This window comes from Squalius cephalus (genome assembly GCF_949319135.1).
Source record: "Squalius cephalus genome assembly, chromosome: 23".
NCBI classification, from domain to species: Eukaryota; Metazoa; Chordata; class Actinopteri; order Cypriniformes; family Leuciscidae; genus Squalius; species Squalius cephalus.
The window spans coordinates 18,232,361-18,260,311 of record NC_137144.1 but is presented as its reverse complement, the minus strand read 5'-3'; the positions used below and the strand labels follow the sequence as shown (position 1 = coordinate 18,260,311).

General features: G+C 41.0%; 1 protein-coding gene across 3 annotated transcripts; it reads left to right on the top strand.

The window, feature by feature from the left end:
• Positions 1-319: 319 nt before the first annotated feature.
• On the top strand, positions 320-26,718 carry cecr2 (CECR2 histone acetyl-lysine reader). Of its 3 annotated transcripts, none has more exons than XM_079860041.1 (18): positions 320-597; positions 13,986-14,080; positions 15,788-15,971; positions 16,089-16,216; positions 17,760-17,837; positions 17,963-18,033; positions 18,463-18,623; positions 20,937-21,020; positions 21,108-21,252; positions 21,866-21,995; positions 22,165-22,202; positions 22,312-22,403; positions 22,485-22,611; positions 23,026-23,381; positions 23,517-23,666; positions 23,763-24,501; positions 24,610-26,389; positions 26,527-26,718. In XM_079860041.1, the coding sequence occupies exons 1-18, from the start codon at positions 478-480 to the stop codon at positions 26,582-26,584; spliced, it is 4,536 nt and encodes a 1,511-aa protein (XP_079716167.1). In that variant the 5' UTR covers positions 320-477; the 3' UTR covers positions 26,585-26,718. The 3 variants fall into 3 exon arrangements, with proteins under 3 accessions (XP_079716167.1, XP_079716168.1, XP_079716166.1); XM_079860042.1 differs by having other exon boundaries at positions 21,105-21,252; positions 24,694-26,389; XM_079860040.1 differs by having other exon boundaries at positions 21,105-21,252.
• Positions 26,719-27,951: the final 1,233 nt, after the last annotated feature.

Genomic DNA, 27,951 nt, shown 5'->3' with positions numbered 1-27,951 from the left:
AACAACAGAGCAACTTCCCTTTCAACGAAATTCAAATGTGTGTGCATTCCCTTTAAATGAACATACCACTTCGAGCAGAGGTAAGACACCTGCCGTATAAACTGACTAACTGCGATAGTTTTCTCTCACAGTGACTAGATCAAGTAAAATAGTTATTACACTAATCTAATATTACCAACAGTGGTGATTGAAAAGAAATTAACGAGGGTTTAGTTTGATTTGTGTTGATATTTTATTTGTTTTGGTGCGCGCAAACCCCCCTCCCCGTGACAAGTGGTAGCGCCCAGCCCATCTGTTCTTCTCCTGTGAAATGCGGATTGAAACAGATTGTACAACTCTACGGGTCGCAATGGCTGCTGCACCGCAAGGACAACAAGTTTTACTGTTCAGTTAAACAAGTTCTATGTGAGGAACACGCTGGGCGGATTCGTCTAAGCCACTCTTTTTAATGTGAGACATTCGTAGGATAACAGAAAGATGTCCCAGGGATGTATAACTTCTGTGGAGGAGATCCAGTCTTGGTGGGAAGTCCCCGCCATAGCGCACTTCTGCTCTCTCTTCAGGACGGCGTTCAGTTTACCAGACTTTGAAATCGAGGTAAATTACCATACCTGTATGAATTAACTAAAGAAAACCAAACTCAAGTTGGCCATGTTCCCCAGCAGTCTGCCTGGCAAACTCTCACTTCAACCATTCACGTTATAAGTTAGTTAATGGGACGTCAACGCAAGTCTCTGATAGTGACGTTGATAGAATAAAGTCAGTTATTTAACGTTAGTTTGGTTTATATAATAACAGAACTAAACCATCACTGATTACTCCAATACAAGCTTTAAAATTCTTGTTTTTTCAGTGGTTAGTAGTGTTTTGTCTTTGTTTATGAACCGAGTTATTGGTTGGGTTATAGTAAGGTTAGACTTTGTTCTGCCTTTTTTAAGTTAAACCAATTGCTAATATAAACGCTGCGATATTTCTGTTAATATCCGGGATAAATTTTAGCGTTAAGTCGTGCGTTGTTTTAAGTTTAAAGTCTCTTGTTCATTCTCGTAAGACCGGTTTTCATTCTCGATTTAAGTGGCGTCGAATAGGTTTACACAAACTTTCCAGTGACTTGATTAGCTCGTTCACCTGTGCTTGTTTCGTTTCATCTTATAAACTCAAGTTCATGATTGTTGGGTTACAAGTTTATTGTTGGATCACAGGCTGCCTTCGACTTGGCCATTGTTTCCTACTGTCTGTCTGTTTTGTTTGTTATTGATTCAGTCTATTAACAATGATGCTGCAAAATTAGTCTCGCGTTGATCTAACGTTACCGATGTAAATGTAACCCAGAAACATTTAAATAGAGTAGTTGAGTCACCCCCATTTTTTATCACCTCCTTTAACTTGCATTTGGAAACAGCACAGATCGTGTGTATTTGTCACAGGCATCAGTCCTTCTCGACCCCCACATGTGTGAAACGTGCTGGCCACTGGCTTTGTTATTGCATGAGGGGTTTGATCTGCTGATCACCGCGTGCTGCTTCCCAGAAAAGTTACAACTGGCGTGATCAAATAGGAATTTCATACTAGAGAGATCGACCGATATTGCTTTTTTATGACAGATTATTATGCAGAAACTACTTTAAATTGTATCATTTCTGTTTTATTTGACTCAAAATGACTAAATCAACAATTAAAACCCTATGTTATAGTTTTCATTATAACAATGATTATAATTATTAATAATAATCATGCTGCTGTTGTTGTTAATCATAAAGATAATTTTATGCAGATTTGTTTTAATTGTGATTGAACAGATTTCTCGCTTGAGAATGAATGGCTATTTAGAAAGTGTCAGTATCAATTCAATTGAAAAGTGTGAATGTAAAATATCTGCCAAACCGATTATCGGTCTCTAATTGGTAACTTGGATGATTGTCCCCCCCCCCCCCCCCTTTTTTTTTTGTTTTGGTCATGTTTGATGTTTTGCAACACTATTGCAAACTAAGCTTCCTGCATATGTTGACTGTGTGTAGTTGGTGATCGCAGATTACAGGCAGCGTGTGTCAATGCAGTGTTTAAAGGATTTACATTCAGAGGGTGGGAGTCTGTGTCAGAATCAAGTCATTGACCGTTTCACGATTCCTCCTCGCATCCTAATTGCATTCAGCGTAGGTGTCCAAGGTCATTCAACACAAAAGCTCTCAGTCCCACTTCAGTATCCTGGTAACTTTGCAGCCGCGCGTGAATGGGACTGTGAATAATCCAATCGGTTGCTTTAATCTAGTGATTGAGACGTTTTTTAAGTCATCCGTCACATTGCGCGAGTCTTCTATTATTATCTTTGCCTTAAGCTCAATTGTCCTAATGCTTATTAGTGTTGAAGTGGCTGTTGAACACGGTAAAGAGTCTCTTGTCTTTACATTGCCGTAGGATATTTTAGTTGAACATACTTTGGCGTTGTAATTTAAGAACTTTGCTATTTTATGTCCAATTCAATTCATGTACAACTTGTGCAAAAATGATGAATTGAGCTTTTGTTTTTTCTTGCATACAGTTGCCATATTTGGATTTCTGTCAAACTTCATCTCATTTGCGTGAGCCATTCAAAACAAGTTGATGGGAATTTCATCAAAGCAGATTTTCCAGCAACTCGCTCAAAGACGATCCTTGATGTGGTGTTGCAGTGGCTTAGCTGACGTTTTCTTGTACCTCACCTGTTTGTTTTCAGCCCTTGTGAGCATGAGGCACAGGGCTGTGTCTAAAAAAAGCAGGTGGATAGTTCGGTAAATAGAACACAAATCCGTCTGTAAGAGGATACAATGTCTTTTACGTGGGAGAAAGCCTACTTTATAAGGTGGCCGTATGGCTGTTTGTTTTAAACGGCTTTGCACGTTGACATTCTAGTACACCTGATTTTTGTCACGAAGACCATAACAATCTCACCTGTTGAGTAGTCGGATTTTCATTCATTTAATAAACAGTGATATAACTTGAACAAAAGTATTTTATTTTATAATAAACATTGGGATTGGCAAAAATCTAGCCAAGAATCTTGTTTTGTCAAATATTTAATGTTATTTTGCCTTAAGACTGAAAACCACTGAAAGATTGAATTTGTTCATGATTGTCACACTCAGAGCACAAGCTTTGTGTGTCGAACACAGTGGATATTACAAAGGCAATGATCCAGTATGAAGTATAAGGTGTTGGCCAGCTCCTTTTCTTCTCAGGATCCGTTCCGGGGGCCGACAATGGAGATTCTTCTTGGCATGCTGACAAAACGGCTCCTTGCACATTGTTCCTTGGTTACATTTCACAGTCGCGCTCCGTATCTCTGCCCTAGATGAGAGAAGGGCTCGGCAGGAAGAGGCCTTATTCGCTTGGGCTCTCTCCTTGCTCTTTGTCTGTGTGAAGCACGCTTGATTTCCTGGCAGTGTGGCTGTGAAACGAGCCCTGAAATCCCACCGCCTCCAAGAGCCGAGAGAGACAGAGTCCTTCAGGACGTCCCCCCTCACCCCTCATACACAAACACAGCCAGAGGACCGAGCCTGCTGACTCCACACAGAGTTGGTGTTTTGTTGCTTGTCTGTTTTCATATGTCTTCATTATCAATTTGGTGGTGTCTGGAGAGTGGGTGGAGATGGAGAATTGATCTGTGGGCGTTAGGTCCAAGCGTTTGCTGCAGCAGAAGATGAGAGTGGGACTTAATTTAGTTTATGAATCGATTATGTTTGGTGGGCAAAGTCAGCAATGTGGGCATCTGGAGAAAGACAAGCTCATTACTAATTGCTCAAACTTCATCTACTGACCATTACTCACTCACACTTTTTAATTGTGTATAATTGACCCTGGTAGGCAACATTTGATCCTTTTGGTAAATCTGCAGCCATTTCTCCTAAATCACATGCCAATTTGTGTACTTGTTCTTAATGTTTACACTACTGTTCAAAAGTTTTGGGTCGGAAAGATTTTTTTAGTGTTTTGAAAGTCTCTCATGCTCAAATAGGCTGAATTTATTTGAAAAAACAGTAATATTGTTTTATTAATTTAACTGTTTTCTATTTAAATATATTTTATAATGTAACTTATTCTTGTGATGGCAAAGCTGAATTTTCTTTCAGCAGCCATTCCTCTAGTCTACAGTCACATTATCCTACATTTTTATTTTAGGATTCTTTGAATAAAAAATTCAAAACAACAGAATTTGAAAGAAATCTTTTGAAACATTATAAACGTCACTTTTGATCAATTGTTTCCTTGCGGAAGTAGCCAATTAATGTCTTACTGACCCCATACTTTTGTTTGAAGAGAATGCAATGAAGTTGTTACTAAGTAGTCATATTTTGAGAAATAAAGTAAAAATTAAGAGAAATAAAGAAGATGCAGTAACGAGACTGTCACTTTGTGAGAGATAAAGGCTCAACCATGAGAATTGTTTATATCACATTGTGTGAGATAAAGCCACTCTGTGAAATATAAAGTTGCAGTTATGAGAAAGTCTCATTGTGTGATTGTCAATTTTTTTTAAATTCTAAAGTGGAAATTGTTTCCATAAATGTCTGTTATTCATTAGGCTTTATTGATTGTTTTTGTGAAGACTTGCAAAGATTAAATTTTTTACAGTTTGAAGCAGTCATCTTTGACTTGACTCTTCTTTTGATCCTCTTGCGACCAGACTCCTTTCACACAGGTTTACTAGTTTCTCCATTTCTTTTGTGATGAGAATCAGTGACTGAGCGAGTTTATAATTCAGACTACTGATGCACCCCTAATTAACGCTTGTCTCTGTCGGAGATCACAGAGGCTATTGTGCAAGAGCTCATTAAGCCTTTGTCAAGCTCTGACGTAGCACATCCATCCACATGTTCCCTGACAGCTGTTTGTCTCATCCGTGATCTTACATGACAGAATTTTCCCAGTGGATTATCTTGGACTCCTCCCTTTCATCTTCTTTATCACACCTTCATCCTTGGGTACAAGTGCCCCCTTATGCTCTTTCCTCCACCCAACTTGGGGTTGTGTGTTGAATAGAGCCTCATTCACGTTCCTCCTCACTCACTGTTGCTCCATCATTGGCCCTGGCATGAGCATGACTAAATCACAGATGGTGGCTTTCTTTGCCTCTCCCCCCGGAGAGCTGAGATGATCGTAACTGGGTGCTTGGTTTCTTTAGGGCCTTGCGCTGCTTGATTGTAAAGGGAGATTTAATCTCAATGGGGCCTGGTGGAGCGGGAGCTGGCGACAAGCTCTTGTTTTGAAAAACAGATGGATTAAGATGAGGAAAATGGATTTGTGTCAGGAGGATCTGTAGTGCTCTCTCGTTTTGCTCCAACACCGGGTGCCGATTGTGAAGGGTGTTCGTGAGCGTATATGCGCGTGCATGTGCGTATCTGTGAAGCCTGTGTTGAATTAGCAGCTTTGATGTGCGAGGGGCTCACCCTTGGTAGAGCTCCTGTGGTTTTGAGGAGGAGGAAGTGAGCTCTGACTGTGGGATTTGCACCATCAATAACTGATGGGTCAGCAGGCCTTGTTTCAGACCCCAGATGTTGCAGCTTGAAAAGAACCGCTCTCACCCACCTTCATTCTAGAGATTTTAACTTATGCCTAATCTGCTCCAGTCAACCAGATGAGAAAAGACATTCACATATTCTCAACATTATTGCTTTTCTTTAATTACTATAGCGTGGCAAAGCCATTCTGTTTGTGACATGATCTCTCTAAGCTTTCAAATCATGTGATCAGCGACAACTCATCATACACTACCGTTCAAATGTTTGGGGTCTTTTTTTTTCTTCTTTTATTCAGCAAGAATGCATTAAATTGATAGTCTTTAAAGACTTTTTTTAATGTTCCCAAATATTTAAATTTCAAATAAATCTGTTCTTTTTAACTTTCTATTCATCAAAGTATTCTGAAAGAAAAATTTAGTTAAAAAATATTAGCAGCACAATAGAAAATAGAAAACACCTAGGCTAATCAACATCCATCTATCCATCCATCCATTCTCCAAACCACTTTGTCCTTTTTTAGAGTCACAGGGATGCTGGAGCCAATCCCAGTGTCTCGGGCCACAGGTGGAGGAACAAACTGGACAGTTGGCCAGTCCATCACAGCCAAATCAGCATATCAGAATGATTTCTAAAGGATCATGTGACACTATGATGCAGAAAATTCAGCTTTGGCATCACCGGAATGAATTACATTTTAAACTGATTAAAATAGAAAACATTGGAGTAATTACTGTTTTTACTGCATTTTTGATCAAATAAATGCAGCATTGGTGAGCTAGAGAGACTTATGTCATCATTTTCCAAAATATGCAATTCTAGACCGCTTTATCAAATGTCTCAGATTTCAGTGGAAGAAAATGCTGTCCCAGTGTAGGAGAGGTGTAAAGCATGGATGTACAATATTTCGTATCATATTGATGATTGGCCAGTAATAGACAACCTAAATAGACAACTTTTTAGAGTGCAATGTGTTATCAATTTATAGTTTGAAAGGCTACGCGTTTAGATGTAGGCTATAAAAAAAACAAGCTTATTTAGCTACTGCATAGCAACCACCCAGCATCAAGACGTCAAGTTTTGCATTAACTTTGCATTCTTTGTGTGATATGACCCTTATGCAACAGTGAATCCATCACATGTACACAACACATCTGGTACTTCCCAAGTCTGTCTTAACCACCGTATCCATCCACATTGTGATCACTGACCCCCCTCCCCCACCTCTGATTGACAGGTGAGGGCAGAAGTAAATGTATCAGATGGTTCCACATGGGGTACGGGTGAAGGGGTTTGTACTCTGTGGTGTTTGTTTCAGGCAGCTCTATTGTTGCAGCGCCCCATGGCTCCCAGTGTCTGTCTCCAGTTTGAGGCTGCCGCTCCACACACGCCGTTGCTTGTTTGTGTTTTGTCTGGGATGAAATCGAGGCCCCCATTGTGATCCTAGTTTGTCGGGTTAGTGTTAACCCGCTTAGAGTGTGACTGTCAGGTGTTCCTCTGAGCGACGTGCTGTTTTTTGCTCATGGCAGCATGATGCAAGAACCTGCTGGGAGCTCGTAAGTGCATGATGGGAAATCTGATGTTTAGTGTGTCATCTGGGATTGCAGCTCTCTCCCCGCAGACAGTTGAGTTGGTGGGGGTGGCAGCGATAGGGGCTCCAGTGGGAATGTCACTCCGCAGGATAGAGTTGGATGGTGGGGGAGGCTGCGTGCATGAGACGTGAGGGACCCTCAGCCTACAGCGGAGGTGGCGGAGAGTGTGTACGTGTAAAGCGTGTGTGTGTTTTGGAGGGGTGTGCTGGGGGGTGTCAATGTGCTTTGATAGGCGAGTTTGTGACAATGGCCCAGCTAGACCCACTCAGCTGCTCTTGGGAACAGTTGTTTGGAGAGAAGCCATGGTTGTCTTGTCTGTTATGCTTATAGTAATGTTTCCTGGTTGTGCTCCTGATGTTAAAAATAGATAATGTCAGTTTGCTCTGACCTCTTGTTCAGACCAACTCACCCTGAACTTTTTTATTTTTTTTATTTTTTTTTATAAACAATCGAGCCTGTGTTATATTGAGCATTAGCCTACTACTACATGCTTTGCTTAACTAGTTAGGAAATGCAGCTTAATTAATACCTATTTTGGATACATTTGGGTCTAAAAGTCTCAAGTCGCACTTAAATTCAGACTCGACTTGGAAGCATAAGCATCGACATGACTTTGAAGTTTCAAATTAGTTGAAATTAGCTCAAATTATGTGTTTAGGTTTACAAGGAGAACTATTTTATCTGAATATTGTGGCACTGTTTAGATAAAGCCTTTGAGTCTTTTAAATATTAATTTTAAAAGTGATGTAAGAAATTGGTCTTCTGATTTAAGTTAAACTATTTATTTTAGAGAAATATACCTTAATGATCAAAGAAATGCCTCAACTTTTATTATAGGATGATATTGTATATTTTTTTTATACGTTTGAGGCAGTTTCTTCATCATTATGGTTTTGCATTAGCTTTACCGCCAAGGCATGGTATTATAGCGAGTTTAACCTGTTGACCTTTGTTTACCAGGAATACTTTCATAACCAGAAAGTATTGCTGTGCAACATTCTCTCAAACTCATGTTTAAGTAATGAGAAGTTATTTTTGCAATAGTATTTGTCACTGATGGTAAAAGCAGAAAGTTTGAGGTTGTGCAAGCATTTGTTTGGTTAACAAACACAACAGTGTGCTCTTCATTTAATGATATTTTGATAAGACTTTTTGGTGCTGTATTATGTGTCATTATGTATGTGGTAAGGCACGCAGCCCTAATAATGCTTAGTTTTGTTGGCAAACTAGCCTTGTTAATGGTCATAAGCACATTACTGCACCTGGTGATGTTGGACAATATCCTGTTCAAGATATTGGCAAAAAGACCACCAAGTGGTGGCCATGCAAGAGACTTGAGAATGGGGAGGCTGTTGTTAGGGGAGTTAATGATCCCCATTCAGTTGCCTGTGCAGTGATCCCAAACCCTAGATGTGTCTGGCCGCCCATCCATGGCCACCTGTTGCACCTGGCCCTGACATTGAGATGGGTGGCCGTTGTATAACCTGCCCTTCTCTTGACCCTGTCCAAAATTGTACTGACTGATGGGTACTGGTAGTGATATGACCAAAATATTATTGGAATTAAACCCAAAAATGTAAAAAAAAAAAAAAAAAATATATATATATATATATATATATATATATATATTCATTGCTTCACCCCCAAAATAAACGAACACACAATGCAAAAGGGGATGTCTCTTTATCATAGCAGAAGCGAAGCAAAATAAAGCTAAACGAAAAATAAGGAAGAACAAAGAATAAACAGTACACAATATACAAGCAAGAGTTTGGCAGCAGCAGAAGAGGTCTGAATGCCTTGAAAGAATAGGTGGTAACAAGGCTGTTTTTCCACTGGTGACTTCAAGAGAATTACTTTATGCATGGTTAAGTTCTTGGGAAGAGAGTAACAATTCCTTATCTGGATTGTATCTCTCCACTTTACGTTATCATCAACTGCCAGTCCAGTGCTGCTCTGCGGAATCTGAAGCACCGCAAACACTTTATAAGAAAGTCTCAGTTATTGGAAGATCCACAGTTCGGTTGGTAAACTTTCTCTTCATAATGTTGCCGCGCTGTTATGTAGGTTGAAAGTGTGGCATCAGGAGATACAGTTCAGGGAGTGGAGAGAACGTTATACAGATAGATGAACGTTCACTGTCTGCCTGTTACTCCCTTAACTAACAAGAGCTGTTAAATTGCTTGTATATGCATCTGTAGAGAGTTTCTGGTGTGCACCAGGGACTGATACAGAGGGCGGCTCAGTTTTGCCAAAGCTCTGTCTTGGCAGTTACACAACTTTATCAGTGACATTCAGGGAATTAGCTCTGAGACTGATAAAATATATAGCCTAACGTTTTAATTTAGTCAGCAACCTTATGGCATGTGGAGGGATAATCACAGAAGCTCGCACCTCTGCTCACACGAATGGTTTGTCGGATCTGCGCACTAGCGCTGGTTAAAATGTGTGTGTGACCATGAGGAATGATTACTCCAAAGTGTACATCCATAAACAAGTTAGAGGAACTTTGTTTAAATTATATACATACACCTCTTATTTAGCTAATGTCACATACCACTGATTGTCCCGTGCCATAGGTTGCCGACCCCTGATATTACTGTTTGTTTTCAGTAGTGTCACTTTTAAAACTAAATGTCATGTAACCTATAACGTCAGCCACATTGAATAATTATTTGGTAAACTATTAAAGGAGTATTTAACCAAAAAATTTGAATTATCATAATTTAGCCTACTGCTTTATATTGTTCCAAACATGTCTGACTTTTTCTTCGGTGGTACACAAAAGAAGATATTTAGAAAAATGTTTTTATTTTGTTTTTTTCTGTCCATATAATGAAAGTCAATAGGGCCAGTTTTGGACAAAAACAGTCAAACCATACTTTAAAATTTCATATAGGGTGAGCAAATGATAGAATTTTCATTGTTGGGTGAACTATAACTGTAACCTTGGACTTGACTGAAAATGTTACTCCTAATGACTCATCTAATACTATCACTGTTTTTTGCCAAACTGCTGTGCAATTACCATACCTGTTTTGCTAGTTGGTTAAGACAGAAGATTGAGGTCTGATATCTTCAGGGAGCAGTTAAAGGAGACTTTGTGGTGGAAAGGACACGCACAACATTAATTTCCCTTCTCTGCCATCTGAGCCACCGAATGGAACTTCAAAAGCGAAGTGGGGTTGTGTTAATCCCCCGTAGCCGGCCTCAGGTTTGAAGTGTGATCAAAGTCGAGGCTGCACTGATAGATGTGCCCACTCTGGTCCTCTAACTGTCAAGGGACCAGGAAGTTTTGTGGGTGTAACAGAGGTTCTGAGGGACGTGTGGAAGGCCAAAGTGGTCCATCACTTGAAGGCAATCCTGTATGTTCCTGGCAGAACCAAACACTCAGTGTGAGTGAGTTGTGAAGAGATGGATATAAATAGATGAAGACATGAAGAGTTACCAAATTTTTCCAGGTGATAACCCTTTTTGTTACGGTGGATCCATTTCCCCTCTGGACTTCCTGTCCAAACAGACTGTCTCCTTCAATAAGGAGTTTCACAGACACTTTAGACTCTTTATTGAGTACCTGGAGGGGATAATCAATAGCTTTTAAATTGCTTCAACAATCAACCCAAAAAAGCCTAATGAATTCAGCATGTTAAGCAACACCACTGCCATTTTTTTCCCCAAGAGAACAATCTAAGGACAGTGTTTTTTGTTTTTTTTTCACCTTAAGCACAAGCATGTCTCATCCTGTTTTTCAAGCTCTCATTCTGTTTTTTTTCTCTTGCTGCTGACACTGGGCTCCTGGTTTCCTCTCTACAGCCAGGAGGTGTGTGAGCTGACCCTCCATGACCCCATTCTCTCCACCATTTCTCTCGAGAGAAACGGCAATCTGCAGCTTGAGTGAATCTCACGATGAATGGATGGGCTGCCTCTCTCGCCCTTGAGTTAATTTTGTTGTGTCACTCCGCTCTGAAAGGATAAAGGGGGAGGATATTTTATACGGGAGCTGAAAAGTGCTCCCTGTTGCCTGAGGGACTGAGTGGCTCGCTGTGTCCTCGTGAAAGAAAGCAACCGCAGTCGCTAAGCTCCTTGAGATGGACCGGTGATGGAGCACTGTCCATTTACATTTCTCAAGCTCCCCCTCCCTCTTTCTTAGTGACATTGGGCATCCTGAAGAGAGAGCAGTGCATGCTGGGTCAGGTTGTGCTGGGTCAGCCTAGCCCTAGCTGTGGCTGTGGGCTCATGCTGTCGCTTAGTTCCTTTCAGTAGGCTGGAGTTTGCAGTCCCACTTACTGCCGCTTCATAAACCCTCAATAGCTGCAACACAATGAAAGAAGACAGGGGTCAAGGTTAAATCTCAGTTCCATCTTGTTCCTAGAAGCTTTATCGAGAACCAGGAGAATGTTTTGGTGTGTTTTTAGTGCAAGTCTAAGGACTTTACCATCTTTATACTTTACCATAAAGATGACCAGACTTTACCAGGACTTTATATCCAACTTATATCCAATAGGTTTTTAAAGTCAGTTGGTTACCAGCCATGTTTCTGTACTCTTGTAGTACTCCACTGTTAATTCATCTTGACAGTGACTTATTGCTTCCCGTATTGGTTTTACCTGATGTTTTCATAGCCTGTTCAGATGTCTAATTTGCTTTGAATTGTCATTAAGCTGATACTTTCACCCAGAGCAACTTGCAGTACACCTATAGGGAAAATACCTCTAGAGCAACATGGGGTGATTTGTTTTGCCCAAAGTCATGATGGTAATAGCTCATGGATTGCCCCTCGAAGGGATTAAGTCTACAGTGGTGCTGAGATCTTTCATGACTAGGCTACGCCTCCAGATGTTATGATGTAGCCTAATACATCAGTTTGTACTCAACATTCTTAGTACTCAACATTCACAAAGTACGTTTACTTGGACTTTAAAAGTTTGTCTTTGCTTGGACCAAAGCAATAAATCATTTTTTTTTAAATTGAGATGGATGGGTGATGAATGATAAATTGCTTTGGTTCAACTAAAATAAAAGTTTGTCACAATTTGAACGTCTTTATAAATTTGGGTCCGTTAAAGCTACACTGTGTGATATTTTCCCCCATCTAGCGGTGAAATTGTATATGACTACCCAGTGAATATTAGTTTCTGTTCCTTTCAATTTCGAGGGCGTTTTAACTCCTACGGTGGCCGTATTATTCCAAGATTAACATGGCTTCCAGTTCGACTTCGTCCAATTGCGCCTTTCAAAACTATCACCTGTGATCCATCGCAGCACAGATTTATGTTACAAGGTAAACAATACTTTTTCACCATTGACGCGAGGAAAAGTAACGCAAGTTATACTAGAGGTTGTTCTGGCGTTATGCACAACCATGCTATGTTAGACAAGCAACTATAAAACTTAGAATTTACACAAATAGGCTGAATTACCTGTCGAGAAGAAAGCAGGCAACTTCGGCGTCCGTTTTAAAATCTTTGCTCCTCATGAGCTCTTTCCATCTGGGAAAAGTTACTCCAGTTTTGACTTTGGTCTTGCTGATTTGCCTGTCGCGTTGACGTTTTAATTCTCTCTTTCGCTTCCTTGGCGACTCTGCTACATGTCCTCGAAAATAGGCGTGATCCTCCATCAGCAATCTTTCAAATCTGCCGGCAGTCACGAGTAATCTCCCCCTCGCATTCGTCTCTGTGTCGCTGAGTGTAAAGCGCGAAAGGCGACGCTTGAATTTACAGGTATGTCCCTCTTTGGCTAATGTAGTTTCAAGATGGAGGGGCAACATGGCGACCGGCATTTGAACCCCTCACCCGTATGTACTTTCAATGGCAGATTATACATTTACGAGAGTACTTTATTACTTGAAAGAAGTAATACATTAATGAGCACATATATTTTTGAAAGAACTAAGTGTTTTTTGCTAAGAATCAACTAAAAAAATTACACAGTGTAGCTTTAACACTTTAGTTCACTTCAGTTTAGTACACGTTAATGTGTTACAATTGGCCTCTGTGGTGTGTGCTTTCTCTAAAAGACGGTTCATGCACAAGGATCATTTAATACTTTTAAATATTTAATTATGCTTTGTGTTATGCATGTTTGGACAGACAGATGAGGACTGTAGCTCATGTATCCAAAACCTGCTGTAGCTTGATTATAAATGCACATGGAAATGTACTTAAACATACATACTGTGACATGTCACTACTCTACATGTTGATTAACCAATCAGAATTAACCTTAAGCTAAATGTTATTAACATATCTCTTTGTTTTCTCACCTGTATGAGGATTGAAACACATTTGTACAGGATTGGGAACATTTTTCCAAGTCCAGAGGTGTTAGAAAGTGCGTTGTAGTGGTATAATCTTATAGTTTAAATAAAAGATCAAATTAAGTTGACACCACATTCACTCAACATTTCAGTGCACACTGGGTGTTTTTAAAATGTGGCTCTTGCAAACAAAGGAAGTTCGTCAGGTTGGTTCCTGAACTGAACATGGTTGAGTGACATTGCTCTACAGGCAGTTCCTTAAAACAACAATTAGTCTTACTCTGGTTTCAGTCGTAATGCCTAATGACAACCTAAGAAGGTGGTCAAACAGGATCTGTTATTGCATCACTTACTTTTAGCTTTAGTACCCCTAAAGAGTTTTGTAACATGAGGCTACACTATTTTGCTGAAAATGTCAAACTACTAGCCTATATGAAATTCATAAATCTATGTTACTACTGTGAGTACCCCACGTTATGAGGTGTTAGTAAGCCACAACATTTTCTCATCAGCGAAAGAGTGGTATAAAAATGTCAAGCTAGGCTGTTTAGGCCAATATCGTTTAATAAGTTTGTAAAAGCAGCTGCTAGTTAAACTCAACCCTGCTGTAATGGCACCAATCCCTGGTGTTCTTTTTTTTTATAGGAACTTGAGCAAGCACTACTGAAACAAGACCAAGACTTCCTCTCGGACCTCCTTTGCTCCCTGCTGAAAGGATGTTATCAACGCAGCGACATCACGTAAGTGCATCACCATCAGCATTTCCTGTTCCCATTGTACCTTAAAGTTGTGATGTAACTGAAGTAGCGACAGATATTTTCTTCCATATGATGACGTACATCTGAGTAAACGGATTAATGAAAAAGAAAATAAATGTAGGATAGAGTTCAATTTTAAATAAGAGTTAAGCTCAATCAACAATACTTGTGGGTTACAGTGAGGCACTTACAGTGGAAGTGAATCTGTAAATGTTAATAATACTCACTGTTCCAGTAGTAGAGCCAGATGTAAACAATATGAGTGTTTACATGATTTTAGTATGATAAAATTGAATGTCCAATTTTACAGTTTTTGCAATATCCAATTTCACAACTTTGTTGCCATGACAGCATAATAAAGAAAATGTCCATTTTTTGTAATCAACATTATGCAACAAATGTTGTCGATGGAGCTTAACTTGTATTGAACCGTAAATACTCAACATACTGTACTGTTTGGGGTGTTTTTGCAACCCTCCTCTGTGCTCTTGAAGGATCTTATGCATTGTATTGCCCAACCCACATCCTGTGTCTGACTCAGACTCCATCTCCAATCTGCATGCAACCAGTTGACTGTAGTAGCGCTGTAGTCATGGAGCTAGGTTACCTGCAGCAGTAGTAGGTCAAGGGGCCATGGGCCCCATCCCAGTAAAGAGTGTGAGTTATTGTGAGAGTCAGTGCTGTGATGAATGACTAGCCCCTAAAGGGAGCTCCCTTCCATAGCGGTGCCTCATCAGCAGCAAAAAGGAGTCCGGTCGATGACTGGGTAGGCAAGAATGATCCCTTTCGCATACTCAGGCAGGCCGTTAACAGGACGCAGGGTTTTATTGGATTCGACAGCAACTGGCATCCAGGGGGAGGCCGCGGGGCACTGGCCTTTCACAGAAGTGCCCTTTTCATTCTACATGTGCTAAACGCTCCAGCAGAATGGGGGAGGGAGTGTTACGGATGAGAGAGAGAGGCGGAGAAAGATGGAATGGCAGGGGGCCTGCAGCTGTGAGAGAGATCATTCTGCTTTCTCAAGATAAGCCTATTCTTTCTATCCTATTTTGCTCTCTACCTTCTCTCTTGTTGTCCTAAGGCTCACCCTTGCCCTACGCATTAGTACCAGGAACTGGGTGTTGGGTTGATCGAAATTGACCCCACCCGGAATTAACTTTTTTTTTTTTTTTAGCCTGGATCATCACAAAATAGGCAGTTATAGAACTTAAATCATATGAATAATTTATAAAGCGAATTATCCTAACTTAAAATCAAGATGGAAGACCCTAACTGCCGCAAACAAGATTGTTTGAGTTTGCTTTGCTTTTGTTTGTGTTGCTTAAGGGTACTTGACCCCTTAGTGGACAAGTGTAAGATTTTGTGCATTCATTTTCCTGTTGTCACAGGTCAGTTGTTTAATAGTTTTTATCTGCATATGCAATTTTTTGGGGATAAAAAAAAAAAGCTGAATGGAAAGATGTGAATTTTCAAAAAACTTAAGTGATTCAGGTGGAAGTAATGCACGTAAAATACGATAGAAAATCACTTTCTGAATAAGTACCTAGACGTGCATCAAAGTCATGTGACTTTGCCTCAAGTCATGTGACTTAATCATTAGTCACATGTGACTTAACCCCCGATGGAATGGGATGGAACCGCTGCTTTATTTGCAAATTGTTTAGTGATATTCAGATTTTTTCCTTTTAGGATTCAGTCCTTTAGCAGTTATCTGGAAGACATCATCAATTACCGCTGGGAACTGGAAGAAGGGAAGCCCAATCCACTGAAGGAGCGCCCGTTTGAGGAGCTACCACCCCGCACACAGGTGGAGCTTTTGCACAGACTCTGTGACTATCGTCTTGATGCAGCTGATGTCTTCGACAGGCTCAAGGTAGCAACCTTGTTTTCATCTCATAGCACACTTTTTTTTTCTCCATTAAAAAAACGGATTTGTTTGTTTAATCCTCACCATAACAGAAGAGTCTAATAGTGATCATGGGTTTTGCAGGGCCTGGATGCAGACAGTTTGCGTGTTGAGCCTCTGGGCCAGGATGGGAACGGGGCCCTCTATTGGTACTTTTACGGTACACGGCTCTACAAAGAGGAGCCAGTCAAAGGGATGTCTCCACAATACAGGTATGGAGAGGATTTCACATTTCTACATACATATGAACATACCCATACATGCTAGGGGTGTAACAATACATCGATATGGATCGATGCATCGATCAAATGTCTAACGATACGATGCATCGATGCCACACGTAAAATATCGATATACAGTACCTTTATTTTGACACTCTCCACATCCTCACGTAATGTCCATCTACGTATTTCGTTTACTCGCCATACTGTCTGCCGGTGTGTCTTTATAACGTTAATTTTCTCAGCTGAAATGGATGCCTGACAAGATTGACTGACCCTAAACATGTTTTGTCACAAAAGCCAGTACTGTCCACTGTCAAGGCATCACGAGTTCATGTTTTACAGCAGAAACCGACAAGCACCCTTGTTGTTTGTGAACGCAACCCGAGATAAGTCCGTTTTAGCGAATCAGCACACAGTATTCAGGTCAGGTGACAGGGCTGTTAGTCACTTCGAAAAGACGTGCTAGCTGAGAGGAGTTTTGGCAAAGCTGACTAAAAGTGATCAAGGATGAATCATTTCAACAAACTTGATGGACCCGTGATATCTTCTTCGGGGCGTAAAAGGAAAATAAAAGCTGAAACTTTTTCACAGAACCTTGCTAAAGCAGAACGTTACAGTGGTGAGGGAAAGGCTCCCTGTATTGCGTGTAATCACAACAACAAAGTTTGTCAGGCGTCTATGTCAGCTGAGGAGATTAACGTTACAAAGATTAACCGAGTGTTTTATTATGTATCATAGCAATTACTTGGTTTTGTTTAACTCTGAAACATGAAATGTGGATTTATTTGTTTTTGCTAAAAAACATACTTTTAATATATAAAAAACATTCTTTCAATGAACTTTAATTTTGTAACTTGCCTGTATTTTTGAGTTGTTATTATTACTTAATCAAAACAACCCAGCTGCAGTTTGATTGATATTACTTATAATGCACAATAAAAAATAAAAAAAACAAGAACTGAGTTATCTGTTTTTGCAAATGACCTCTTCTGTTGTAAAATGTACCATGGGAGAGGGTGCAATTTTCAAAGAGTTTAATTAAACGTTCATGTAATATATTTTGGTTGCATTTGCGTGTTAATAAAAATGTAACTGGTTGTGTAAACTTGGCACATAATATCTAAATATCGATAAATTAATCGATATAGCCTTGAATCGAATCATAATCGTATCGGCAAATATCGTATCACTGGCTGAGAGAATCGATATCATATCGTGATGAACTGTCCGATTTACACCCCTAATACAAGCATTATAATAAATGTAATATAATTGCTAAAAAGTATGGTTAACTTGGCGCCAATAGCCTCGTGGGCAGCGCGCTGACATACAGCACAGCTGCGCTTCAGGCGACCCGAGTTTGAGTCCCGGCTTGCGGACCTTTTCCGATCCCTTCCCCCTCTCTCTATCTCTCTCTCTCTACCCCACCTTGCTTCCTGTCCACTCTCTATACTTTCCTATCATAATAAAGGCAAAAATCACCAGAAATAAATCTTTAAAAAAAATGCTAAAAGTTGTAACATTTTCACAGTGACATTTATGACAAAGTGTCTGAGAAGAAGAGAAGAGGGAGGCCACCAAAGAAGTCTGAGGATATTGATGAATCTATGTAAGGACCTCTTTAAACATCCGTTAAATGCTTTGTATGACATACTACTAGTCTTACTAGTCAGAGTTTGGTGCTATGAAGTTGAATTATTTAGAAAGATAAGGCTCTAATCTTGTTTGTTTCAGGGAGGAGGAGGACGAGGAGTATTCTGTGAAGGAAGAGGATGAAAGTGTCAGGGAGTCTAAACCTGGAATAGGTGAGAAACCGGTTTTGCTGCTTTTAGTTGGTTTTAGGTGTAAATATGTTGAGTCATTGCAGAACCATTTCTCCTTCATTTTTATTCTGCAATGTAAGTGGCTTACAGTGCCCATGGCGGCTGTAATGCATGTCTGCTGCAATGTTCATGAAATGCTCTTTCAGCAAAAGCATGAAATGTGGAGCTTACATGACATAAGTTGAAATGAAATGCTAGCAACCATGCCAGCAGTTGTAGCTTGCCTTCACAGAGATTTCTAAGAGATCAAAGCTCAAATTGTGGTTGATAGCTAGATTAGAAACATTTGACACATTGTTATCTTGATGCTTAGTTTTATTATAAAATTCCTATCCTGTGCAAGTTTTTAACTGGTCTCCGAACATGAATTGTCTTTGATATTGATTATTTTTATGTGTAATGTGTTGTCAGAGCGTGAGCGTGGTGTCTGGTCTCTGATGTGTGACTCCGAGGAACAGTGGGTCAATCTAGCCGAAAGTATTAAGGACCGAATTTCTTCTCAGGACCGTCACCTGCACCGCATCATCACTCAAAACTTCCTGCCTGAGATCAGTAACATGATTGAACACAAGGTGAGACTTTTCAGTCTGTCTGATTGCACCGCATGTGGTGTGATGTAATGATGAGTCATTTTATGAAACTGGGATATAGGTTATCATCTCAGTAGAGATTGCCGTCTCCAGAAAAAACAATGGTGACATATTTTAGGTTGGCAATATTAGTAGGATGTTTAAATGACTCTTTAGTTGTATGAGAACAATGAGAATTCCCTCCTACAATGCAGAAATATTTTTAAATAAAATTATTCTTAAATAATATTCTCTAAATTTCTGATTTAAAAATTGTTAGCTTGAAAGACATCTTAATGTTCTTATCTTTTTAATGATTTTCAACTCAAGTTAGGTGAGTTTACACTGGTCTTAATTTGCAACAGGTAAGATGTTTTTAAGTTATTTTGCATTAATATTAATAACCAGTGATGAAGCATTGAATTTGTTGTACTTGACAAGGCAGCCTCAAGAGTAGGCAAGTATACAATCAGATAAGATCAAAACTTTTCAAAATTTGCACACATATTTAGAAGGTATTAAATTATTAATCTTAAAATATGTATGTATTATTATTATTATTAATAATAATAATAATAATAATAATAATTATTATAATTATTATTATTATTACTACTAATAATCCATTCCCTGGTACTTTTGCTGATGATTTTTAATACCAGTGCATGAGTGCAATTCATGACTGGTCGTACTGGCATGAGATTTTGATTTTCAGAAAGCCTTGCAGTGTCCATTGTCCTTACGGACAATCATAACTGCTGCAGTTTTTTTTTCAGAGGCACTGAGTTTCTAAAGTACATTTAAAAATGTGATTAAAGTTATTTCATTTTCATACCACATAGATAACTTGGATACCTGATATTTTTCTTACCAGTAAGAAAACTGCCTATATCAGATGCATGTTGGTATGCACATTTTGCAGTGGTGTTGACATGTCATTTCCGTGGCTAATCAAGACCTATTAGAGTGTCTCGTTGCCATAGCTACCCCTCTTCCAGCAATCACCATTACATACCCTCACTGTAAAATGTACATCTTTCTTCAGTGCTGCCAGTGTTATTCAACTTCACATTTTTCACACATAGATCTGCAAAGAACCAGATATTTTCTTTCGCAACCTTGATGCAATGGGTTTTAACTTGGACAACTGCCTCTTCAAATCAAACCCCTACACCCACTCTCTCTCACACATGCACACAGCCCTGTCAGAGACAATCCATCTAGCCGTCGCCATGTGGCAGGCTCTCACCTTGAGGTGAGCTCGAGCATGGTGATTGACGGCCTGCAACGCTGCAGGTTTTTTGACCTCTTAAGTGGTGATACCACAGACACTCCATCTAGCACGGGACTAAGTGTTGTAGGGTGATAGACAAAGCAGAAGATTCTGAGTATACCGAGATACGGGGGAAAGGGGGTGATTTTGATGAGCCTTTGTCGCCATGGGCTGTTTGGTTCTGCAATGACACTCTTTAGCCTCCTCCTTTGGTTAAACAAAGGGCATATTTGGCAGGGGCCAATATCCCCCAAGTGACCTACCTGACACCCACATATGTGTAGCCTGGGAAAACCCAGACAACTTCTGGCAAATTTAGATTTGCTCTAAAAGTAGTCTGGCAAAGAGCTCATTCAAGCCCATTTCTAATCCGTCGAAATCGCGGCACCAATCAGAAACGTTGAGGCGGGCTTTACACAACGACGATCTCTCTGATTGGTTTTAAGTCTATCCAATTGTGCCCAGAGGCATTTGAGCGACGTCTGTTGGTGAAGCGCATCAACTTTTAAATGCATTATTATATTCAAATTGCAAACACATTAGGACAGTCTCCATGAAAGACCCACTGGCAGATAAACGTGCTACTACATTTCTCTCCGAAATGGTAGGAAATGAAATTAGATTTAATAGAGGATTTTAACTGTGACAAGATGATTGACAGGGCAGTTTACGTGACAGGATGCACGCGACAGATCCATCCAATAAAGATGACGAAGTAGTATGTCCCAAAGCTTGCCTACTTTTTTGCTACACATTCAAAAGTAAATACCTTTTCTTCACAAAAAGAGTACATACTTTTATGGCGTAGTGTAACTTAGGACGCAGCATATGGCTTTACACAATGACGATCGCTCTGATTGGTTTTAGGTCTATCCAATTGCGCCCAAAGGCATTTGAGCGACGTCCGTTGGTGACGCCCCTTTGGAAATGAGTTATTAATGCAGCTTTGCCAGACCATAACTCAGTTATTACTGAGAATGGTCTGGTTTTAACCAGGCTAACATATGTGTGTAGCCACAACTGACAAGGTTATTCTTCCCCAGGAGAAAGAGATGAAGCAGAAGCTACTGAATCTGCCAGAGGAACACAACAGCTACACTGAACAACATGGCAGTAATGAGAATTGGGTATGTTTTTTTGTAAACGTGTCAGGAATTTCTTGTTTGTATATGTTCTGTAAGCTGCAGTTTCATTTATGCATGTGTGTGAAGCAGACACGAGCCACAATTGAGGTGGAGAAACAGAGGGAGGAGGACCTGGAAAGGCAAGTCCTGCTCGCTGAACAACGGAAAGAAGAAGAGAGACTGCTTCAGGAAGAACGGGACAGAGAAGAACAGGAGCGAGTCAAAGCTGTCGAGGGTGAGTCACACTTCAGGTAACCGGCAACCAAAGTTTCCCCAGAAGCATGATCAAACACACACTGATGGTAGAGCACATTCTATGGTCTTGTCTCAACATGGCGGTTTTGAAATCAGCGTGCTTTTACCCCAAGGCTGCTTTAATCATACAAAGAGCTGAGCTAGGGGAAACGATCAACCTCACTCCTCGTGAGAATCATCCAGCTCTGATATCCTCTGTCAGCGGGTTAATTAACTCTTGATTGTGCTGCTGCGGATGGGCCTATGCACATTAATGTATTATGGATGAAGATCGAGCCTGCAGTTCTCTCCAGTGGTTTCTTCCTCAAGCTCTTTTAATCCTCCCAGCAGGGTGTGTCAGTCAGGGCCTTTAATGTCAGCACATAAAACACTTCTCCCCTTTATCTTGTCTGTGCCCTTTGATCAAATGTGCCTTCTAAAGCTGCCAGATGATTTGCTCTTATTACGACTTTTTCGTTTTCGATTTTCGTTTGCCAACTTTTCATCACATTGGCCCAGGCACAAGTGGGCAGGTAAAAAGTGCACTATTAATGGTAATAAGTGTAAAACTTGGCTTTATTATTCTGTCATTCACATGTTTTTGTGTTGTTCAGAGCGGGCACGTAGGAGGAAGCAGCGAGAGGAGAAGGCCTGGTTGCTCTCCCAAGGGAAAGAACTTCCCCCCGAGCTGCTAAATTTGGAGACTCACTCACCTATTCGTCGAGCACGTCGTACCAAAGAGTTGTAAGGACTCCATTTTAACTCTCAAACTTAGTATTAGCTTTTCATGTTGCTAATAGTCTCCAAACACACATTTGATGTTAATTGTACTTGCTAATTAATATGTATAAGCTTTTATGTGTATGTTTTATGGTGATTGTTGCTATTCATTACTTCTATTTCTGTATTGTAGTTATGACATGGATGATGATTACACAGCTCTCTACAAAGGTACGTTTGGACAATGGTGCTTGTGTTGTGGTCAAACCACAGTGTTCGTTTCCTCATTTAATACTTGCAGCAGTTCCACTGAAATAATGTAGAACTGGTTTCTCTTCAGTGTTGGAGGCCCTTAAAGCTCACAAAGATGCCTGGCCCTTCATGGAGCCTGTTGATGAGTCATATGCCCCCAACTATCATGAAATCATACAGGTGGGCATACAAGCTAATATAAATACATTTATTTGACCTCATTAAGAATAAATCAATAAGTTGTTAAAAATGTTTCGTCAGACTCCAATGGACCTGTCCACCATTGAGAGAAAGCTGAATGATGGGGAGTACGTTGCTAAGGATGAGTTTGTGGCCGATGTAAAGCTTATGTTTGAGAACTGTCTGGAATACAACGGAGAAGAGAGTGGTAAATATGATCAAGATGAACAGTTTTGTTTCCAAGATTTGTGGCATCTAAGCAGAAGTGAAACTGTTTAACAATAATCCACTCAACAAAATATAGGAATGTGTATCAGTGTTAAAAAATTGATAAGCAAAGCAAGTCATGATAGTAGTGGAAGTATGTTTAGAGGCTCTGACATTGATTAATAGAGAGTGATTGAGCTGTCCTCCAGTGCGCCAGGTCCTGCAGTGCCACAGAGACATTCCAGCCCCACAGCTCCCCTCCCTGGAGCCATCCATCCATCAGAATGCATTCCCCTGGGGGTGGTGGGGTCAGAGGTCAACTGTGGTTCTGTGACCTAGTTGGTGTGCTTGCTCTGCTTGGGGAGATGAGATCATATGTGTGTGTGCTAATGCTTACCTGTCTGTATCTCCTCAGAATACACAATAATGGCTGAGTCCTTGGAACGCTGCTTTAACCGAGCCCTACTAAAGCACTTCCCTTCTGAGGATGGCGACACAGATGAGGAGTTTCATGTGAGCAGTGAGGACCGTGACCGAAAGGATAAGAAAAAGAGCAAAAGTCACAAACAGTCAGGTCCTGAGAGCTTGATCAGAGCCACTGAGCAGGTTCAGAAACGCAAAATGTCTTATAGTGGCAAGGGAAACAATCAGCAACAAGACATACTCAAATCCGCTTTACAACCTCCCCCACACTACAGCAATGGTTCCCCATATCCTCATAACATCTACCCAGGACAGCAACAGGCTGGCATGTTACATCCTGCTCAACAGGTTAGACCACAGTCTTGGTTTCTAAATTAGTTTATTGTTTACAGCTGAAACAACAGTTTTGATTATTATCCTAAAGTTCTCCCTGTGCGCTTGTTACTGTCAGTACTTCATAACAGGTGCTCTTTTTGCATATAGTTTCAACGACCTGCAGGTCCTTCAGGACCAGGGATGTATGCTCAACGTATGATGATTGATCCCCAGTATCCATATCCTGGACAGAGACCCCTCATGTCCAGGCCACCGGGGGACCATGGAACTCAGCATATACCTCACTACAACATGCAGGTATGTTATGTTCGATCAGCAGTATTAGTGTTGATCACTTAAAATTTGTAAAATCACCTCTTGAAGGTTGTTTATAATGTTTTTCTTTTTTATCAGGGTTCCCACATAAATGGTCCACATCTTGGTCCCAGATACCCAGTTGGACCTGATGGCCGGCCAGTTCAAGCTCCACATCAACAACATTCCTATCCTGGTCCCACTCATGGTCCTTCTCTTGGCCCAAGGCCAATGGCCCTTCAGCCTGGAGGCCTCTGTGCCCCTCCATCTGAAGGCAACATGTACCCTTCACGCCAACATCCAGAAGGGCAGTCCATGCAGCCTGTGGGGAATCGGTACTCCAGCCCAGGTGTCCCAATGCATAGTTCCTATCCTCCTTATGGCCCCCATGGCATAAACATGCCCAGAATGTGGCCACCCATGAACCATCAGGGGCAGCCGACACCTGGTGGACCTATGATGCAAGAACAGAGTGCAACTAGCCAACATCCATACAATCACAACATGATCCGTCCTTCACACAGTACTGGTTATGCAATGACAAATGGTCAATATAGAATGCCCTCTGTCAACTCCCAAGGTCCTATTGGCCAAAGACCACCAGGGGCCCCTCAGGTCTCAAGGCCACATTTGGCATCCATGCTTGATAGTCCAGAGATGATTGCCCTCCAGCAGCTCTCGACCTCATCATCTCATCATGTTGGGAGCTTTCAGTCATCCCCACAAAGTGGTGGTAATACTTTAGTTTCTGCTACACTGTCTTCACCTGAAAATCATCTCCTCAGGCCTTCTAGAGATTGTGTTGCAGACAACCAGCACACTACCATATCCCCTAAAGGTAAGAGTGGTATTCCTGGCCATATTGTGGCATTGCACTATTGCATTTGATGAAAATTATATTGTAAGTTTGAGTAACCACATTTACCACCATTGTATATCCTGACAGGTTCAAGTCCAAAATCTGGTGATAAACAGTCAACCGAGACTGCTCTGACTAAGGCTGACAACCGTTCTCTTTCCAATCCAACAGAAACACCTGAGCATCCTTCACTAGGAACAGTGTCCACTCCAAGTACAGAAGGTCCCAGTCATAATGAAGATAGATATAGACTGTCAAATCCAGAGAAAATCCACAATGGTGACCACCCAAATTCTCAAACCCAACCAGGTTCCCTAAAGCAAAAATTTGTAGATGATTCTTCAATTCCCCAAAATAGTCCTCAGCCAATGACCCATAAAACCCCAGATGAAATTCCCCAGAACCCCTCTCTACAAATCCATAAACATGTTCCACCACAGTTTCTTCAGAATGGTTCTCAACGTCAGTCTCAGAATGTACCTCCACATATTCTACAGAATCTTCCACAACAGATGCCACAAAATGCATCTAATCAGTACTTTCAGAACAGCTCACAGCAAATACCACACAACGGATCTGTCAGAGGTCCACAGGCAGGACCTCTTCATGGAATGCCACAGATTCCTCCTCAGGGGGGTCAGCCAGGTGTTCATCAGCCTGCAACCCTCAGCTCTCTACCTCCTAGCCACCCTGTATCCCATCCACTTGCTCAGCCCTCTCCAGCTGATCAGGGAGACCAAAGGCCTTGTGAGCCTACCAACAGGAAAGTATCAGGTGAGAGTACAGCTTCCCAAGACAGCAGCAATGCTAACATGATGACTGATTGTACCAGTGGGCTTTACAAACAACAGCCCTTCAGTCCAAAGTCACAAACCCAGCTGGGAAGGCAGGAGCCAGCACCCCTTCAAAATCAGGCTCCTCCAGCACACTCTCAGGGTCCAGAGAGCAACACTGTGGTCCAATATGGTGTAAGTGAGCCAGCACACCAACACTTTGGCCCACAGATGGGTAGACCATTACACCCGTCAAGTCATCAGCCATACCCAAACCAGGGACCTCCATTACAGGGTAATAACCCTCATCAAAATCCTGCACACTATCCTGGATATCACCAGCAAGGTGTTCCATACCAGTATCGCATGGCCACACAGCATCCTCAGGGCCATCCCAGCATGCATCCTCAGTTCCAGCAGCATCAACAGTTCTATCAGCACCACCGACATGGCAGACCTGGATTTTCACATGAGGAGTGGCATAGACCTCCATACCAGCCTCAACACCCAATGATGCCCAATTCTTACCAATCACCATCCGTTGGAAGTTTTAATGGACGACAAAAGGACAGCAGCATGTCTCCACATGGCTCGGATGGATCTGGTGGGAGCTTAATGTCACCCAGTCCTATACCCGATGGGTCTCATAGCAGTGCTTTGGAGAATAGGGAGGATGGCAGCCCTGCCAAGCAGCCAAGAACTGAAGAGCCTTCTGAACGCTCAGAGAGCCCAAAAGAGATCTTGGACCTGGACAGTCACAATGCTTCAGCCCGGCATCGTACTTCAGCTCAGCTGCACCCCAGTTTCCCATATGGGACTCGTGGCATGCATCCCAACATGCAGCAAAGTGGTGCCCATCCACCTCATATGATGGCAAGTGGGCTGTATTCTGGCCAGCATTTTCCCAGTGCACATTTTGCACCACAGCATCCTCATCCACATTTGATGGAAGCTTTACAGAGGCCCCAGCACCTGCCTTTCTCTCCAGGTCAAACTCGAATGGCTATGTACAGGCATCCAAATGTTGCGGGGCAGTTCCAGGGAATGATGGTTTCTCAAAGAGCAGTGGTGGCAGAACACCTACTTCGCACTGGGTAAGAGATCTCATTTATCTCTCAAATCTTATGACATAATTGATCTGAATCCACTTACACATTCATCAACATTTGTCTTTATAATGCTTTCACATCTAATGTCCTTACCTTTAGTAACTCTTTTTCTTGTCTGATAGGCACCAAATGTTGGGTACACCATCTCCCAATGGCCCTGGCAATAAACAAGGAGTATGAAAAAAAAAAAAATTATTTGGCAACCCAAGGAAAATTAACACCTTCTACAACACTGCTATGTCCTGGAATATACAAGGAAATGGAAACCACAACTAAAATTAGGAAAATTATTTGCTGAAAAAGGCAAGTTATTGTACTAATTTGAGCCCAGATCCTACCCACCTTGATAAGAGGTTGGCTCAATGACCATTGACCAGTAAAGAGCAGTGGATCTTCAGTCCTGTTAATACTGTTTAAACTCCATTATACTGGTCTGCAGCTTCTCTTCTCAGCCTGGAATGTCTTTGGACTCATTCCCTACAAAGGAACAACATCTCCAAGCTCCTTTGCACGGGCTGTTTCTTAGGAAGTAAAGAAACTGAATTTTTGTCCATGAGAAGAGCAAGATGCCATTAAACGGTTACAAAGTTAAACTCAGGTGTAGTAAGGAACGCACTGAGACTACTTTAGTTTTTTCCACGCTTCATGGACAAACTAGACTCTGTTGCCTTCATGTACTTGTTGAATGTTCTGTGAACGATTTTAGATGTAGTAATTCAACTCAAGGAATAAAAGATGGATCTTCTGCTCCACTGGGAAACACCACACCTGGAGTGTATTAATGAGGTGTTGTTCATCTCAACTGAAGCATAGTATCCTCTTTATTTCTGGTGATGTGCATTCTTTTAATGCCACTTCAATTTGAAGATTGTCTTTGATTTTCTTAGACTGGCAGAGAACTTGGCTGCTTTATTTGTTATGCACTAGGAATAGTCTTTCATACTGGAATGAGTGGCCTTGGACTTAAATTAGATGTGTGTTTCTTAGTATGGGACTAAATTCTAACTTTTCACTTAAGTTGTCTCTATCTCTGTGTTGTCTTGTTCCCTATTGATGTGTCCTGCTAAATGATGTGTGCACAAAATTAATCAGATTTCAGATACTGAGGTAGCCATCTTTCACCTCTTAATATTTACAGTCTACTAGTAATCAATAGCTTTTGGGGTTCCTTGACGGCTGGTTTATTGTTTGTGACCTGATATCATTCTTCATTGGCCATCAGTCTTAAAATATTTTTCACATATTGGAATGTAAATTGGATTTGTCACAAAAATAACCAGCTGTAGTCACAATACTAACAATGCATTAGATGAGTGTATATATCAGCCTTTACACTGACTTGTTAAAGCACCCTGTAGCTCCTTTTATTAAATGGGAGAAATGTCGATGTGCTCATATTTTACATGAATGCTTCCTCTTTTAATTCAAATTACTGAATATGTCCTCAGGGTGTAGTGGTTTTAATACGGGTATTGTCGAATGAATATTTAGTGAAAAAATTACAATGAAATGTCACTGGAACTGTGATTAACTTCAATTCATCTGTG

Excerpts from the sequence above, each read along its gene's own strand:
- cecr2 (XM_079860040.1), top strand. The coding sequence starts at position 478 with ATGTCCCAGGGATGTATAACTTCTGTGGAGGAGATCCAGTCTTGGTGG. Across the intron at positions 18,624-20,936 it reads GTAACATGATTGAACACAAG|GAGAAAGAGATGAAGCAGAA; the intron begins GTGAGACTTTTC and ends ATTCTTCCCCAG. Across the intron at positions 21,996-22,164 it reads GCACGTCGTACCAAAGAGTT|TTATGACATGGATGATGATT; the intron begins GTAAGGACTCCA and ends TCTGTATTGTAG.